General features: G+C 33.1%; 1 protein-coding gene across 1 annotated transcript in view; it reads right to left on the bottom strand.

Annotated features, from left to right (window-relative positions):
• LOC129243583 (uncharacterized) overlaps nucleotides 1-14711 on the bottom strand; it is a 182015-nt gene that overhangs the window by 74704 nt on the left and 92600 nt on the right. Inside the window, 1 exon segment of the mRNA XM_054880702.1 lies at nucleotides 10322-10732. Within this exon segment, the coding sequence (XP_054736677.1) occupies nucleotides 10322-10732 (411 nt within the window).

The following is a 14711-nucleotide window of genomic DNA, read 5'->3' as shown; positions in this document are numbered from 1 at the left end:
CAATACTTTCTAACGGCAAAAGCCTTCTGATATGTGGAAGACAATTTTTTTTGCGCTGACATTTGAATCTTTCTCTCCTTTGCCTCGGCCAGTCAAAGTAATATAAATTTTAGCTTTGTAAATCTTTGCTGGCGTACAATTGAGCCGCAAAGTTACGAGCTCGTAAAGAGGGGACTCATGTATGTACATGTACAGCACGGATAATAGGGTGTGCAGTAGGCCGGGTCGATTTGTGGGGAGGCAGAAAAATCGCCCATTGCTCTGTGAAAATCATATTTTAGGGATCAAAATAAGAAACTTTGCCGAAGGAACCATACCTCTAAAACGAATTCTGATGTCCACCAATTTGGGTCGAACTTTTTAGTTTCTTTTCTCATGTAAAGGCCAAAAATGGTGATATTTTGAAATGATTGTATGGAAAACCCCACAGGGGAGTTCCAGGGGTATGCCACTGGCATGGGTGGATCGGTCGTCCAAAGTTAGTGGGGGTCGGTCATACATTTGGACTCGATTGGAGCACTCTAAATGGGTCAAAGTGGGATTTTTCGTTCGACCCAATGGGGGACATCAGAATTCGTTTTAGAGGTATGGTTCCTTCGGCAAAGTTTCTTATTTTGATCCCTAGAATGCGACTTTCACAGAGCATTTTTGAGCGATTTTTAAATCGACCCGCCGAAAAGTTCAGATTTATATTTATATAGGTATATACTCATACGAATACTCATAGTCATACTCATACTCATTATCATACTCATACTCATACTTATACTCACACTCATACTTATACTTATACTTATACTTATACTTATACTTATACTTATACTTATACTTATACTTATACTTATACTTATACTTATACTTATACTTATACTTATACTTATACTTATACTTATACTTATACTTATACTTATACTTATACTTATACTTATACTTATACTTATACTTATACTTATACTTATACTTATACTTATACTTATACTTATACTTATACTTATACTTATACTTATACTTATACTTATACTTATACTTATACTTATACTTATACTTATACTTATACTTATACTTATACTTATACTTATACTTATACTTATACTTATACTTATACTTATACTTATACTTATACTTATACTTATACTTATACTTATACTTATACTTATACTTATACTTATACTTATACTTATACTTATACTTATACTTATACTTATACTTATACTTATACTTATACTTATACTTATACTTATACTTATACTTATACTTATACTTATACTTATACTTATACTTATACTTATACTTATACTTATACTTATACTTATACTTATACTTATACTTATACTTATACTTATACTTATACTTATACTTATACTTATACTTATACTTATACTTATACTTATACTTATACTTATACTTATACTTATACTTATACTTATACTTATACTTATACTTATACTTATACTTATACTTATACTTATACTTATACTTATACTTATACTTATACTTATACTTATACTTATACTTATACTTATACTTATACTTATACTTATACTTATACTTATACTTATACTTATACTTATACTTATACTTATACTTATACTTATACTTATACTCAATTCTTACTCTTGCTCATATGCAATTTATATTCATATTCATACCCATATTCTGTTCTATTTCATATTTACATATGTTCGTACTTATCTGATGAATTTGAAAAGGTTTTGGCTGTTTATTTGAGTTAACCGCCAATTAGATTGCAGTTTTGTTGAATTTACCATCAGCTGTGAAGATGTTTGGAAGTACCAGCCAACCTTGGACTTAACAAATAGACAACGAATCCAAGCATCGAAGCAACAGGATTGCAGAGTGGAAACAGCAAAATGGGACTTCACAGTCCCCTGTTGACAACCACTATGGAAAATGTTTGGGCAATAGTTAAGCACAAACTTAAAGAAAAACATATATGTATGCTGAAATACTTGCCATGGCAAATTCGGCTTATTTGGAGCCAATTACTTCCACAACTGAATTTTATTTGATACTTTGCGTATAATAAATATTTTTGGAGTCAAATTAGTTAAATTTGTACAACGGATTTCGGAGAATGATATAAACATCTATACAGATGGCTCAAAACTAGACAACAGAGTAGGCTAGCCCCTCCAAGCAAATCATTTCACCTACTTGATCATTGCAGTGCATTTCAAGTGGAAGTCACGAGAGTATTATCCACAAATGAAGTCTTCATATACTCGGCCAGTCAAGCAGTAATAAAAGCGCTTGAACCTACAACACGCTCGTCAAAAACAGTCATTGAATGTTTTAAACTTCTAAATGACGTATCTAAATACTACAAACTATACCTTAGTTGGGTGCCAGGCCACAGGAGTATAGCAGGGAACTGGAAGGCAGATGAAATTGCTCGAATTGGTACAACGCTCGACTTCCAAGTGGATAAGACGCTGATACCCATGCCTATAGCCACTTGTAAACTACTTATAGATAGGGAAACCATCAACAAGGTAAATACAAGTTGGAAACACCTCAAAACATGCGAACTAAGCAGACAGACATGACCGAAATGGAACAGCGGTCTTTCGAAGATCTTGTTAAGATTTAACAGAGAAGCTATAAGAAAAATGATAGGTGTATTAACTGGCCATTGTTTAATAGGCAGCCACGCTCGAAGGTTAGGACTCCCGTACTTCGATTTCTGTAGAAGTTGTCTTAATGCAGAAGAAAGAGGAAGCAGTCAGACACCTTTTATGTGAGTGTGAAAGCTTAGCTATAAGGAGGCTCCGCACTCTTAAAGCTAAAGAATAAGTTCCTGTGGTACCACAATGGACCTATGAAAGGTCTAAGTGTGTCATTGCAACAGCCACCCCACCTACCTACCTACCTAGTCAAATATGGTTGTTTCTAGGTTATGTTAATCATAGTTCCATTAGACCTATTGAACCCACTAACTTATTGCACTATTTCTCAAATCTCTTTGAAAAAGTGTTGCTATCTAAAATCAATCATTTTCTCATTGAATTCAACTAGTGTAAATTTTATGTATCTACCGAGACATGGTACTGTTGATTGAGTAAGATGCAGTCTCAAGGATTTTTTAAAAGTATTCCCAAAAGGAGAATGTTGCTTTCCAATTTCTGACTTAGTCCAAGTACACGACGAATTTCTGACTTAGTCCTCTCAGACGGAAGAATCACAGCAAAAGTTAACGAGTATATTAGAAATGAATATTCCACCGTTGGCGGCCGCCGTAGTGGGTTGGTGCGTGACTACCATTCGGAATTCAGAGAGAACGTAGGTTCGATTCTCGGTGAAAGACTATAATGAAGAAAAAGTTTTTTCTAATAGCGGTCACCCCTTGGTAAGCCATTCTCAGTGGAGTTTCAGAGAAAACTGTCCTTGGTCAAGAACAAGCTAAAGTAAGACATTTTTTTTAAGTATATTTTATGGGAAAAAAAATTTATATATTGGGTTGTCGAAAAAGTCTTTTCGTATTTTGTAAATAGATGTCGTTGGAGTCATCTATCTCCAGTGCTACCAATCTCATTGTGTCATATTATATGGTGTTAGAAAAGTGATATTTTAAGCTTCATTTAACCAAAAAAAATTAAATTCGGAGAAGTTGAAAAAAAGTTATAGCTGTTCAAAAATGAGTAAAAAAAATGAAGAAATTCGCTATATTTTGAAATTTTTGTATAAAAAAGGGAAGAATGCGACGCAAGCCACCAATGAAATTTGCGAAGTTTACGGAGACGATGCTGTATCAGCTCGTGCAGCACAACAATGGTTCGCTCGCTTCCGTTCCGGAAATTTCGATGTGAAAGATGCACCTCGCTCCGGTCGACCTATCGTTGAAAAGGTCGATGAAATTATGGAAAAGAATGACCAGGGCCGTCACATAAGCTGCCATGACATCGCCAAGGCACTAAACATTCATCATCAAATGGTTTTGAACCATTTAAAAAAGGCTGGTTACAAAAAGAAGCTCGATTTTTGGGTACCACATGAATTGTCTGTGAAAAATTTAATGGACCGCATTAACATCTGCGATTCTTTGCTGAAACGAAATGAAATCGAACCATTTCTGAGGTGAATGGTAACAGGAGACGAAAAGTGGATCAAATACGACAATAATGTGGGGAAAAGATCATGGTGCAAGGGTGGTGAAGTTCAACAAATGGTCGCAAACCCAGGATTGACGCCTCGAAAGGTTATGCCGTGTGTTTGGAGGGATTGGAAAGGAATCATCCACTATGAGCTGCTCCAGCCTGCTCGAACGATTGACTCTATACTTTACTGTCAACAACTGATGAGATTGAAGCAACCAATCGAAAAAAACGGCCAGAACTGATCAGCAGAAAGGGCGTCGTCTTTCATAAGGCAACGCTAGGCCATACACATCTTTGATGACTCGGCAAAAACTGGGAGAGCTTAACTGGGAAGTTTTGATGCATCCACTATATAGCCCTGGCCTTGCAGCATCGGACTACCATTTTTTTCAGTCAATGCAGAACTCTCTTGATGGAGTAAAGTTGGCTTCATGAGAAGCCTGTGAAAATTACTTGACGCAGTTTCTCGCCGAGAAACCACAAAAGTTTTACACTGATGGAATAATGTCTCTAGAAGAAAAGTGCCAAAAGGTGGTCGACCAAAATGGTACATATTTGGTTTAATAAAGTTTTTAATAAAGTTTATATTATAAATATTAAAAAAATGAGTTGAAGTTTGATTAGCAATACGAAAAGACTTTTTCGACTACCCATATTAATACTAAAATTAGGCGAAGATAAAGAATCTATACCAGAATTTTCAAGATTGAATAAGTCTCATAAATATACGATTTTTTTTTAACTTTTACAGTTTACTTATTATAATCAACTCTACAAATAGACCAGATTTTGGACACATTTATAACAAGGTGCTAAACATACTTGACATAGAATCACGCAATAACACGATTTCTCAAGAAAATATGTTCAATATCCAAGGGTTGCCTTTTATATTCAGCACCTTTGCAACACTACTTGGGATAAGCACTGACCCGATATTTTTATTGAAAAGTTCGTATTTCTTAGCAAAAAATTCTGTCCAACGTTTTCACTTATGAGCTGAATTTGAATACCTCGCTAGATTTTTTGTTCCATATCTCTATTGGATTTAGAGTCGCACCACATATTCATATTCATACTCATACTCGCACTCATACTTATACTCATACTCATACTCACACACATATTCATTCCTATCCACATCATATTTATTCTCATTTAAAAATATTTTGAACCCCACGTCTTTTGAATCAATGGCTCGCTCATACATTTTCGTTTGTAAAAACATAATTTCCGCAAATAAACCCTCCCGGCAGCATTTTGAACTTATTTCTTGCTTTTGCTTACTCATAACTTACGTTTCGTCGGTATATGGAATTTCTTTCAATTTTCACCATATAACATAAGGAGAATTTTTAAAGCCTCATAGATTGCAATAGCTCGGCAGTTAGTTAGTCTCGCATTCAATGCTGTGCTGCAGTGCAATACAACCACCAAAGCCTGAGGAAAAAGTGCAAACGCACACAAGCACATTCATTTCATTGGCGAGAGACCTAGTTAGCCAGCAGTTATGGCGGATGAATGCAAGTTAATCAAAAACAATAGAGTTTTTATAGAAATCTTTAGCTGGCTTCCATGGAAACATTAAAATTAATTGAATTAAATTTTCAAGCAGAGAAACTTGTAGCTCGAAAGTTTAATGAACTCTGAATGAATGAATGAAATTTTTTGTACACTCTTGCGCACAGTTTTGCACAATACCCAGGCCATGAAGAGTTTGCTACTTTCTTACTTGTATGATACGTAAATGTGTTAGTAGAGGTACAAACTTGGTTACTTCAACTTGGCTTCTGATTGAATAGCAGAGTAATTTTTCTGTTTCTTTAAGTGATTAAAATCGGGGCTTAGGGCTGGCTTTAATGTATAGTATAATGTGTAGAGTAAAGTCGATTATTGTGGGCACCATTTTACTTAATTTCTAGAAAAATAATGGTAATGGAAAAGCGATATTTTTTTCTTTCTAACAGACATTGAATTATCTTTACATTTTATTGCAAAATATAAACCAATATAATCGTTTTCGTCTGATAATATAGAAAAACTGAAAGAAAAGTGGTGGGTAATATGGCCCAGGGTATTCGGGTAAAGTGGGCCACTCGATAAAATAACCAAAAACAATTGCGAAAAATAATAATAAGCCAATGAATTTATTCATATATTTTTTGTATTTTAATTAATGGCCGTCTTGGTTGAATATTTGAAAAAAAAACAAAAAATATATTAAACTTAGGTAAATATAAATCCGCATTCAGCATATCAGATGGTGGAAATTTGTGTTTCTCATACTCTTGCTCAAGTAAATCGAAAAACATCTTCAACATTTTCTTTTGTGAACCCATTGCTCTATTAAAAGACGTTCCTGTTGGAGAACGAAAACTAAGATCATTTTTGTACCTGCGCAGGAACCCATGCAGCCAACCTTTCCCTGCAAATTACTTAAGGACCGAAAATTTGTTTCGACACTTTGGCAATTCCGTCAACTGATACGCCAGGGAACGAATATCGTGTCTTGTGAGGCCGCAAAGTCTTGATACCATTTCTAATGTATATTTTACAAGGTATTTTTCCGTGGCTTCGTCCAGTATAGGCTTACGCCCAAGTGGAATTTTTAAAAATCAGGTTAGGGAATGCCTTACTCGTTGCCATTCGCTTATCAGCTTATCAGAAAGAGCCCAATTTAAAAGGCGAGCAGCGCAAAACATCCATTATATGAATTTTTAAGTTCATAAGAAATCTTTCTAGTGCATGTTCGTTATTATGAAAAATACAGACGTTGACCAAATTACCCGATTAGCCCACAATGCTCGATCTTACTCTATGTGTGGGTGTAAGAATGGGGGTATAAGCGTGTATAGTAGGCGGGGTCGATTTGTGGGGAGGCAAAAAAATCGCCCATTGCTCTGTAAAAATCATATTTTAGGGATCAAAATAAGAAACTTTGCCGAAGGAATCATACCTCTAAAACGAATTCTGATGTCCACCAATTTGGGTCGAACTTTTTAGTTTCTTTTCTCATGTAAAGGCCAAAAATGGTGATATTTTGAAATGATTGTATGAGGAACCCCTCAGGGGTGTTCCAGGGGGTATGCCACTGGCATGGGTGGATCGGCCGTCCAAAGTTAGTGGGGGCCGGTCATACATTTGGACTCGATTGGAGCACTCTAAATGGGTCAAAGTGGGATTTTTCGTCCGACCCAAATTGGGGGACATCAGAATTCGTTTTAGAGGCAATGAGCGATTTTTAAATCGACCCGCCCTAGTGTATAGGTAACTGTGTATTGTAACTATTTTAAATTTCATGATTTATTATCTTTGAAATTGGCTTCCAATTTTGTCTCATAAAAGACAGTTCGTTGTAATTTTTTTTTAATCTACTTATCTTGAAAATTTCTTGAAATTTATATCTTTTAACTTTGCACCCATTTTTGCCTCATAAAAGACATTTTTTTGAAAATTTTTTTACAAATCTGCTTCTCTCGAAAATTTCTTCAAATTTATATCGTTGAATTTTTCATCAATTTTTGCCTCATAAAAGACATTTTGTTGTAAATTTTTTAAAAATCTGCTTCTCTCGAAAATTTCTTAAAATTTCTATCTTTGAACTTTTCACCAATTTTTGCCTCATAAAAGACATATTGTGGTAAGTTTTTTTTTTTAAATTCTGATTCTCTTCAGAATTTATGTTTTTGAACTTTTCAGCAATTTTTGCCTCATAAAAAAGATTTTTTTTTAATTTGCTTCTCCTGAGAAATTTCTTGAAATTTATGTATCTGAACTTTGCACCCATTTTTGGCTCTTTAAAGAGCAATTTTTAAATTAAAATTAAATAATTTTTTTTTAATCTGCTCCTCTTGAAAATTTCTTGAAATTTTACTGTGGTTGTTTTCGTCTCGCTGTTGATAATTCGTAATATATTTTTATTTTTGCATTTCTTTATTCATCTTACAATTTGCAGTTCAGTTTTAAGCACTTTCGCGCGCTGAGCATTCAAGTTTTTTGAGTTTTTTATGTTAAATACTTTTTTCATATATTTTGCATAGCGTTGAAGATCCCAGCAGAGAGAAAGATTTTCTTAAAAAATAAAAAGGATATAAGAAAATTGATTTTGAAGAAAAAAATTTAATTTAATATTTTTTTTTTTAATGTATAACTTATTTATTTAAAATTCTATTTTACATAGCGCTGCTGATCCCAGCATGAAAAAAAGATTTTCTTAAAAATATAAAAAATAAAAAAAAGTAAAAGAAAAAATCGGAGTGCTGAAAATTATTTAATTCATGTCAGTTTTTAAATGTGTTATTAAAAATATTTAAAGCGAAAAATTAAGCAAAGAGTTTAATAATAAAAACTTATTTTGGGCTAAAATATTTTTGCAAAATGCTACTGCGAAAATTACACAACTACGAGTACTACGAAATTCTCTTGGAATTCCTTTAGGAAAGCAGAAATGCAGCTACGGGTCCATACTTATCACATTAATTAACTTACAGGTGTCAATAGGCACCTGGTTATGCTACAGGTCAGTATAGGTAATATTTTTTACTTATTTTAATAATAACAGATAGGTTTGCTAAATAGTCATTCTACCCGAAAACAGAAACGTTGATTATTTTCTAGTAATTTTAGGTTATGGATATCCAAATAGCTGTATAATGATTCAGGAAGCATATTAAATATTTCTATATGTACGTATATATGTGTTGGTATAACAAAGCTGCAGCCATTGTAGTAAGATATCTGTAACAGAGTTGCATTTGAAACTACTTGCTAGCAAACAGTGAAACCATAAAATAACTTTCTTATTCGCATATTATATCTACTATTTTTTTCTTGTTTTTTTTTAATAACGCAGCCGCAAGTAAGCGCAAATTCATTAGCAGAAAAGTGCATAAGGTAGGTATTATTATATTATATTTCCGCTGCAAAGCCACAATGAAAATAGCAGCAAATACATTTATGCATATTAAGCAGTAACAGCCAGCCAGTCAGCCAGCCAGCCAGCCAGCCATTGGTCAGCTACTTAAACTGTTTGAGAATACGAAATGATCAAAATGAGTTAAGTGGATCAAAAAGGAACGGAAAATGAACAAAAGCAAATGGTAAAGTAAGCAATTGCAAATGGTTGGTTTTGCGAGTGTACGAAAAGGTATGAAACATGGCTAACTGAGAGTGGACGTGTGAGAGCGTTAGATCTGCAATTAAGGTTTGAGAAATGGATAGTTGTTGTATTTGGTTGGTGTGTACAATAAGAATTGAATAAGAATTGAATGGTGAATGTGGGTAGGGTAAGTAGAATGGAAACGAGTGTGGCAAGGCGATTAAAGAGAGATAATTTGGCTGTAAAATTAGCAAAAGTTTTATTTAAAATGAAGGAGCAATTTGCTGAGTGTATTTTCAACTTTAAAATTTATGCTTTGCTGTTTGTTGCTTATTGGAAATTCATTTCTAAGGTACGCAGAATTTCTCAAGCGCTAAACTAAAACAAAATAACTTTTTTACTTAAATAGAAATGTAGTACAATACAATCTAGAAAAGAAACCAACAAAAAAATACAACAATAATGAAGTTCATGAGGAATATCGGATAAGCATTCGGTTGAAACAAATGGATATTTAGGAGGGATGTACACAAAATACGCTACGCTGGAAATGGATACTCAAGGAAGATGTCAAAAGGTAGCACAAAATTCGCTTTACACAAACACAAACGAGCAAACTAGTAGACAAAGAAGAGAGAGAGAAAGAAAAAAGAGACAAGCGGAAGACACACACTTTAATGTAAGTAAACTGAGATAAGCCATTTAGTAGCAACAAAAAAAAAGGAGAAGAAGAAGTATAGAGAGTAAAAGAGGCAGAGAGAATTGGACGTTGGATGTTTGAAATGCTTCACAAGTTGCTCATGAGTGTTTAATGTTTCTTCGTATTGAGTTTGTTTAACGAGCGACGCGTATGTAAGAAAGAGAGAGGAGAAACACTTCGTGCCTGTTGGCGCGCAGGCAACTCATAATGAGATAGATTTAAAATATGTGTAACGAAACGAAAGGGGAGGCGAATAAAAGTATGGAGCTGCACAAAGTGTACGAGTAAACGAAAGGTTACGAGTAAATTGAGTTCAATTGAAACGATGAAACGAAAATGACGATTGAACGAAAACTGAAAAGCATAACGCAAATGTAACATTAGCGAAACGCATTAGCCAAGACGGACCTGAACTACTCGAGACATCTTGTTGTGGCACCGGCAATCCACCGCTACGTTGTTGCGCCAATTCCTGTTGCTGCAATTGCACACCTAGTATAGGCACTGGTACTGGCGGCGGTCGTACGCCACGTCCGGCGCGTTGTGCCGCCGCCACTGCTGTGGCTGCTATCGCCGAGAGGCCACCCGTACTGCTGCTGCTGCCTGGACCGCCAATGATGCCGGTACGTTCTGGATAGTCGGGCACGTTAACTATATTGATATCGGGTCCATCCGTTTTGCTGGCGCTGCTGCCTTGGACGGATTTCTCGGCGCCGGCGGTGATTACACCGGTTCCCGTCGTGGACGCTGGAATATTCGCAGATTTGAGTTCACCGGCTTGTTTGAGTACGCGATAGATTTGATCGATGTCGGCATATTCTAGGGTTTTGGGAAATGATGATTTGAAGGATGTTTGCAAGTACAAGGGAATTTGGATTGCCAATTCGTGCGGTGTGGAGATTTATGTTAGCAATTGGTGGTGGTGGCCGATTAACAGTCGGTGGTGAAAGTATGAAAATATTAATTTCATAAATTTATTATTTTTTTTTTGTTTGTCGTATGTGGAGCGGCAGGTGATGTATGTAGGTGTGATTACGTTGATTGCCGATTAGAGTTAGAGTCGATTGGTAGATCATAGCATTTTGGATGATATACAGTTTAGGAGCAAGGCCGATCATGATTTTATGTTTTTTGTTTTTTTGTGATTTCCCAAATTTTACGCCGATTTCGATGGGGAAATAAAAATCGGAAAATTTGTATTCAAGTTCAATTCAAATTATAAAAAAGGAATGACAGACAAATTTTACGGTAGCCTCTTTCTGAAGTTTAATATTTTATTTGGTTCAGCGGTTAACTTTAAAATAAAAGTGAAAGTTTCTTTTTGGGAAAACGAATTTGTGAATTTTGGCAAAAATTTAATGGTAATAAATATTCACTTCAGTTATGAAAGTTTAAGAAATATATTAACCCTTCTCATCATTTTCTTAAATGCATATTAAAGAACCAAAAAAAAGGTAATTTTTTTATATATATGTATATATTTTCCAACGAATATAAAGAAGTTTGCTTAATAATTTTTACGTAAGTTGTGAAAAGGTAACTATGGTTTATAAAAAATTGCTTTAAGAATGAGGCAGAACTTTTTAGAAGATTTTAACTTATTTAAATAGTGAAAATCATCTTTATATGCATTTTGAAATTCCCCGCATACTTTTTGAGATTTAAAAGTAAATTAAAATTTTTTGTAGCTCGCAAATACCGACTATTTTTTATTTAATATTTAATATTTTTTAAATTAGAAATTTATCTAAATTATAAAAGTGAAATTATATTATATGTACATTTTTTTAATTTGTAAATGCTTATGACAATAAGATTAATGGAAATTTTGTGTTCTAGAACAACGTGAGAAAATTCGAACTCATCTAAACACAGTTTTGGGAAACGTAGCTATAAATTCAGGAGTATATTTTTTAAGATATAATTAGTTTCGAAAACATATATAAATGTGCCATTAAGTTTTTGATTTTTGTTTTTAATTTTTGAATTATGTAATATTTACTTTAATTAATATATATAGGGGAAAATGGGGAGTTGTGAGACACAGGGAGTTGTGAGACATTGTTACCTTTCGGCATTATTCATTTGTTTACATTCGATTTTATCGATGCGATCTCACTTTTCAGCTAGCATTGGTCATATTTGCACGCATTCGACGCGTCTCTCAGTTACTGTGTTTTGGAATTTCTCGGTAAGTTTTTTTCATCATTCGTTTTGCGATACATTCGATCAGTTGATGAAGCAAATTGCAAATGTTAATATATACAAACTATTAATTGTCCTATTAGCTTTGAATTTACACATTCACTTGGGCATGAACGTTCGATGGGTTTATGACTACGCGGCCATTTATAAAAAAAACGATTTGGGGAGTTGTAAGACAACAAATGTGGGGAGTTGTGAGACACCGTTTTTTTCGACGTTTTAACGCATCTTTCATAAGTACCTCGCAATATTCATGCATTGTTTGCATATATTTCATGAAAGTTTTGGTTAAATTTGAGTTTTTATTGTTTTTCCGCTTGCAATGCCGAACAAGTTAAGCAGAAAAAACTCCATTCATTGCAATGTATGCGATCGAGCTGTGCACCTAAAGTGTGCCAATTTACGAACTGGTTATTATACATGTTCTCACTGCGAATCATCAGATTGATGGCATTGCATTTTTTATACACTTTTTTATAACAATTGTCTTTTCTTTTCTATTTTTCATCTTAATAAAGAACTAACAACTAAAATAAGTCATTTTTATTGATTTAAACCATGGTGTCTCACAACTCCCCACATTTTTGTATTTTGTATTATATTTTATATTATTATATACAATTTTAATTTTAAGGAAAATTGTAGTTTTGTTAAATAGGCCATACCAATAGCTTCCAGTATTCATTGACTAAAGATTCCATCGTTGACATATGCAGAATATTAAGATTTTGAGTAATACGGGTCCAAAAACAAAATCCGTCTCACAAATCCCCATTCTCCCCTATTTATTTTATTTAACGGTAGTATTTGGTTTTAAGTTTTTTATTTATTTGTTTTATTTTTATTTAATTTTTTATATTTTATTTAATTTAATATTACTTTTTATTAATTTTGTTTTTCATTTCTCTTAATTTATTTAATTTTTTTGGTAAAAGTTTTGGTAAATTATCTAGTTTTTTGTGATTTTTTGTAATAAAATTTAACCGTTTTATTTGATTCAATTTTTTATTTTAGTTCATTTTGTCTCAATTTATTTTTCGGTTCAAAAGGAATTTATTTTATTTGACGGTTTAATATTTTGTTTTAGGTTTTTCTATTTATTTAATTTAATTTAATTTATTTTATTTTATTTTATTTTATTTTATTTTATTTTATTTTATTTTATTTTATTTTATTTTATTTTATTTTATTTTATTTTATTTTATTTTATTTTATTTTATTTTATTTTATTTTATTTTATTTTATTTTATTTTATTTTATTTTATTTTATTTTATTTTATTTTATTTTATTTTATTTTATTTTATTTTATTTTATTTTATTTTATTTTATTTTATTTTATTTTATTTTATTTTAATATATTTTATTTTATTTTATTTTATTTTATTTTATTTTATTTTATTTTATTTTATTTTATTTTATTTTATTTTATTTTATTTTATTTTATTTTATTTTATTTTATTTTATTTTATTTTATTTTATTTTATTTTATTTTATTTTATTTTATTTTATTTTATTTTATTTTATTTTATTTTATTTTATTTTATTTTATTTTATTTTATTTTATTTTATTTTATTTTATTTTATTTTATTTTATTTTAATTTAATTTAATTTAATTTAATTTAATTTAATTTGGTTGGTTGGTTGGTTTAAGGGTGACCCCGCATCGGAGTACCACATAGACCGCAAGTTGGGTCCGTTGTGTTGCCCTAGAGCTCATTATTTTAAATGATTTCCCCACCTAACCGAGATTTTTATTGTAGATTTTGATCAAAGATATTAATTCGTTTCGAAAATTTGATGAGAGATTCGATTTTCAGCTCCGAGAGTACTGAAAGATTGTCAATTGTTGGAGAGCCTAGAAGAGCGAGTCGACTTCTGGCTAGACCGGGACAACTGCACAGCAAATGTCTGCTCGATACTTCCTCATCTTCGTCCTCGCAGTATCTGCACAGGTCGTTTTGAGGAACCCCGAGCCGACGTGCGTGAGTGCCCAAAAGGCAATGGCCGGTGATAAGAGATGTTATATGCCTTAGTTCGTGTTTCGAAAGACTTATAAGGGTTTTTGTCTGTTTCAGATTGTAGGATGGCCAGATTTGTCTGGTCGTAACGCAAGTAGTTTCCACTCGCCACCTCCGATCAGCAATGCTGTGAAATTCTCGATCAATGAGTAATTTACATGTTGAGAGCGGAATGTGGATTGTGGGTAAGTTACTAACATTTGATTGCGCAGCTCCAGCTCTTGCGAGCTCATCAGCTTTGCAGTTACCTTCGAATCCACTGTGACCCGGTATCCAGATAACTTGGACAGAATTCTGAACACTTATCTCGTTAAGAGATAAGAGACAGGATCGAACCACATCTGAGTGGGTATAAGAGGAGCTGAGTGCTCGAACGGCCGCTTGACTGTCGGTGAAAAAGCGGATATCCTCTAGTGATATTCTATTTTCTAAGAGAGTTTTCGCAGCATACCAGATAGCGCATACTTCCGCTTGGAATACGCTACAGTAGTCGGGTAATCTAAATGATAGATTGATGTGAGGGGATTTGGAAAAGATTCCAAATCCCACTTTGCCGTCTTGTTTTGAACCATC

The sequence above is a fragment of the Anastrepha obliqua genome, chromosome 4, assembly GCF_027943255.1.
Source record: "Anastrepha obliqua isolate idAnaObli1 chromosome 4, idAnaObli1_1.0, whole genome shotgun sequence".
Lineage (NCBI taxonomy): Eukaryota > Metazoa > Arthropoda > Insecta > Diptera > Tephritidae > Anastrepha > Anastrepha obliqua.
This window is presented reverse-complemented; position numbering and strand designations above follow the sequence as displayed.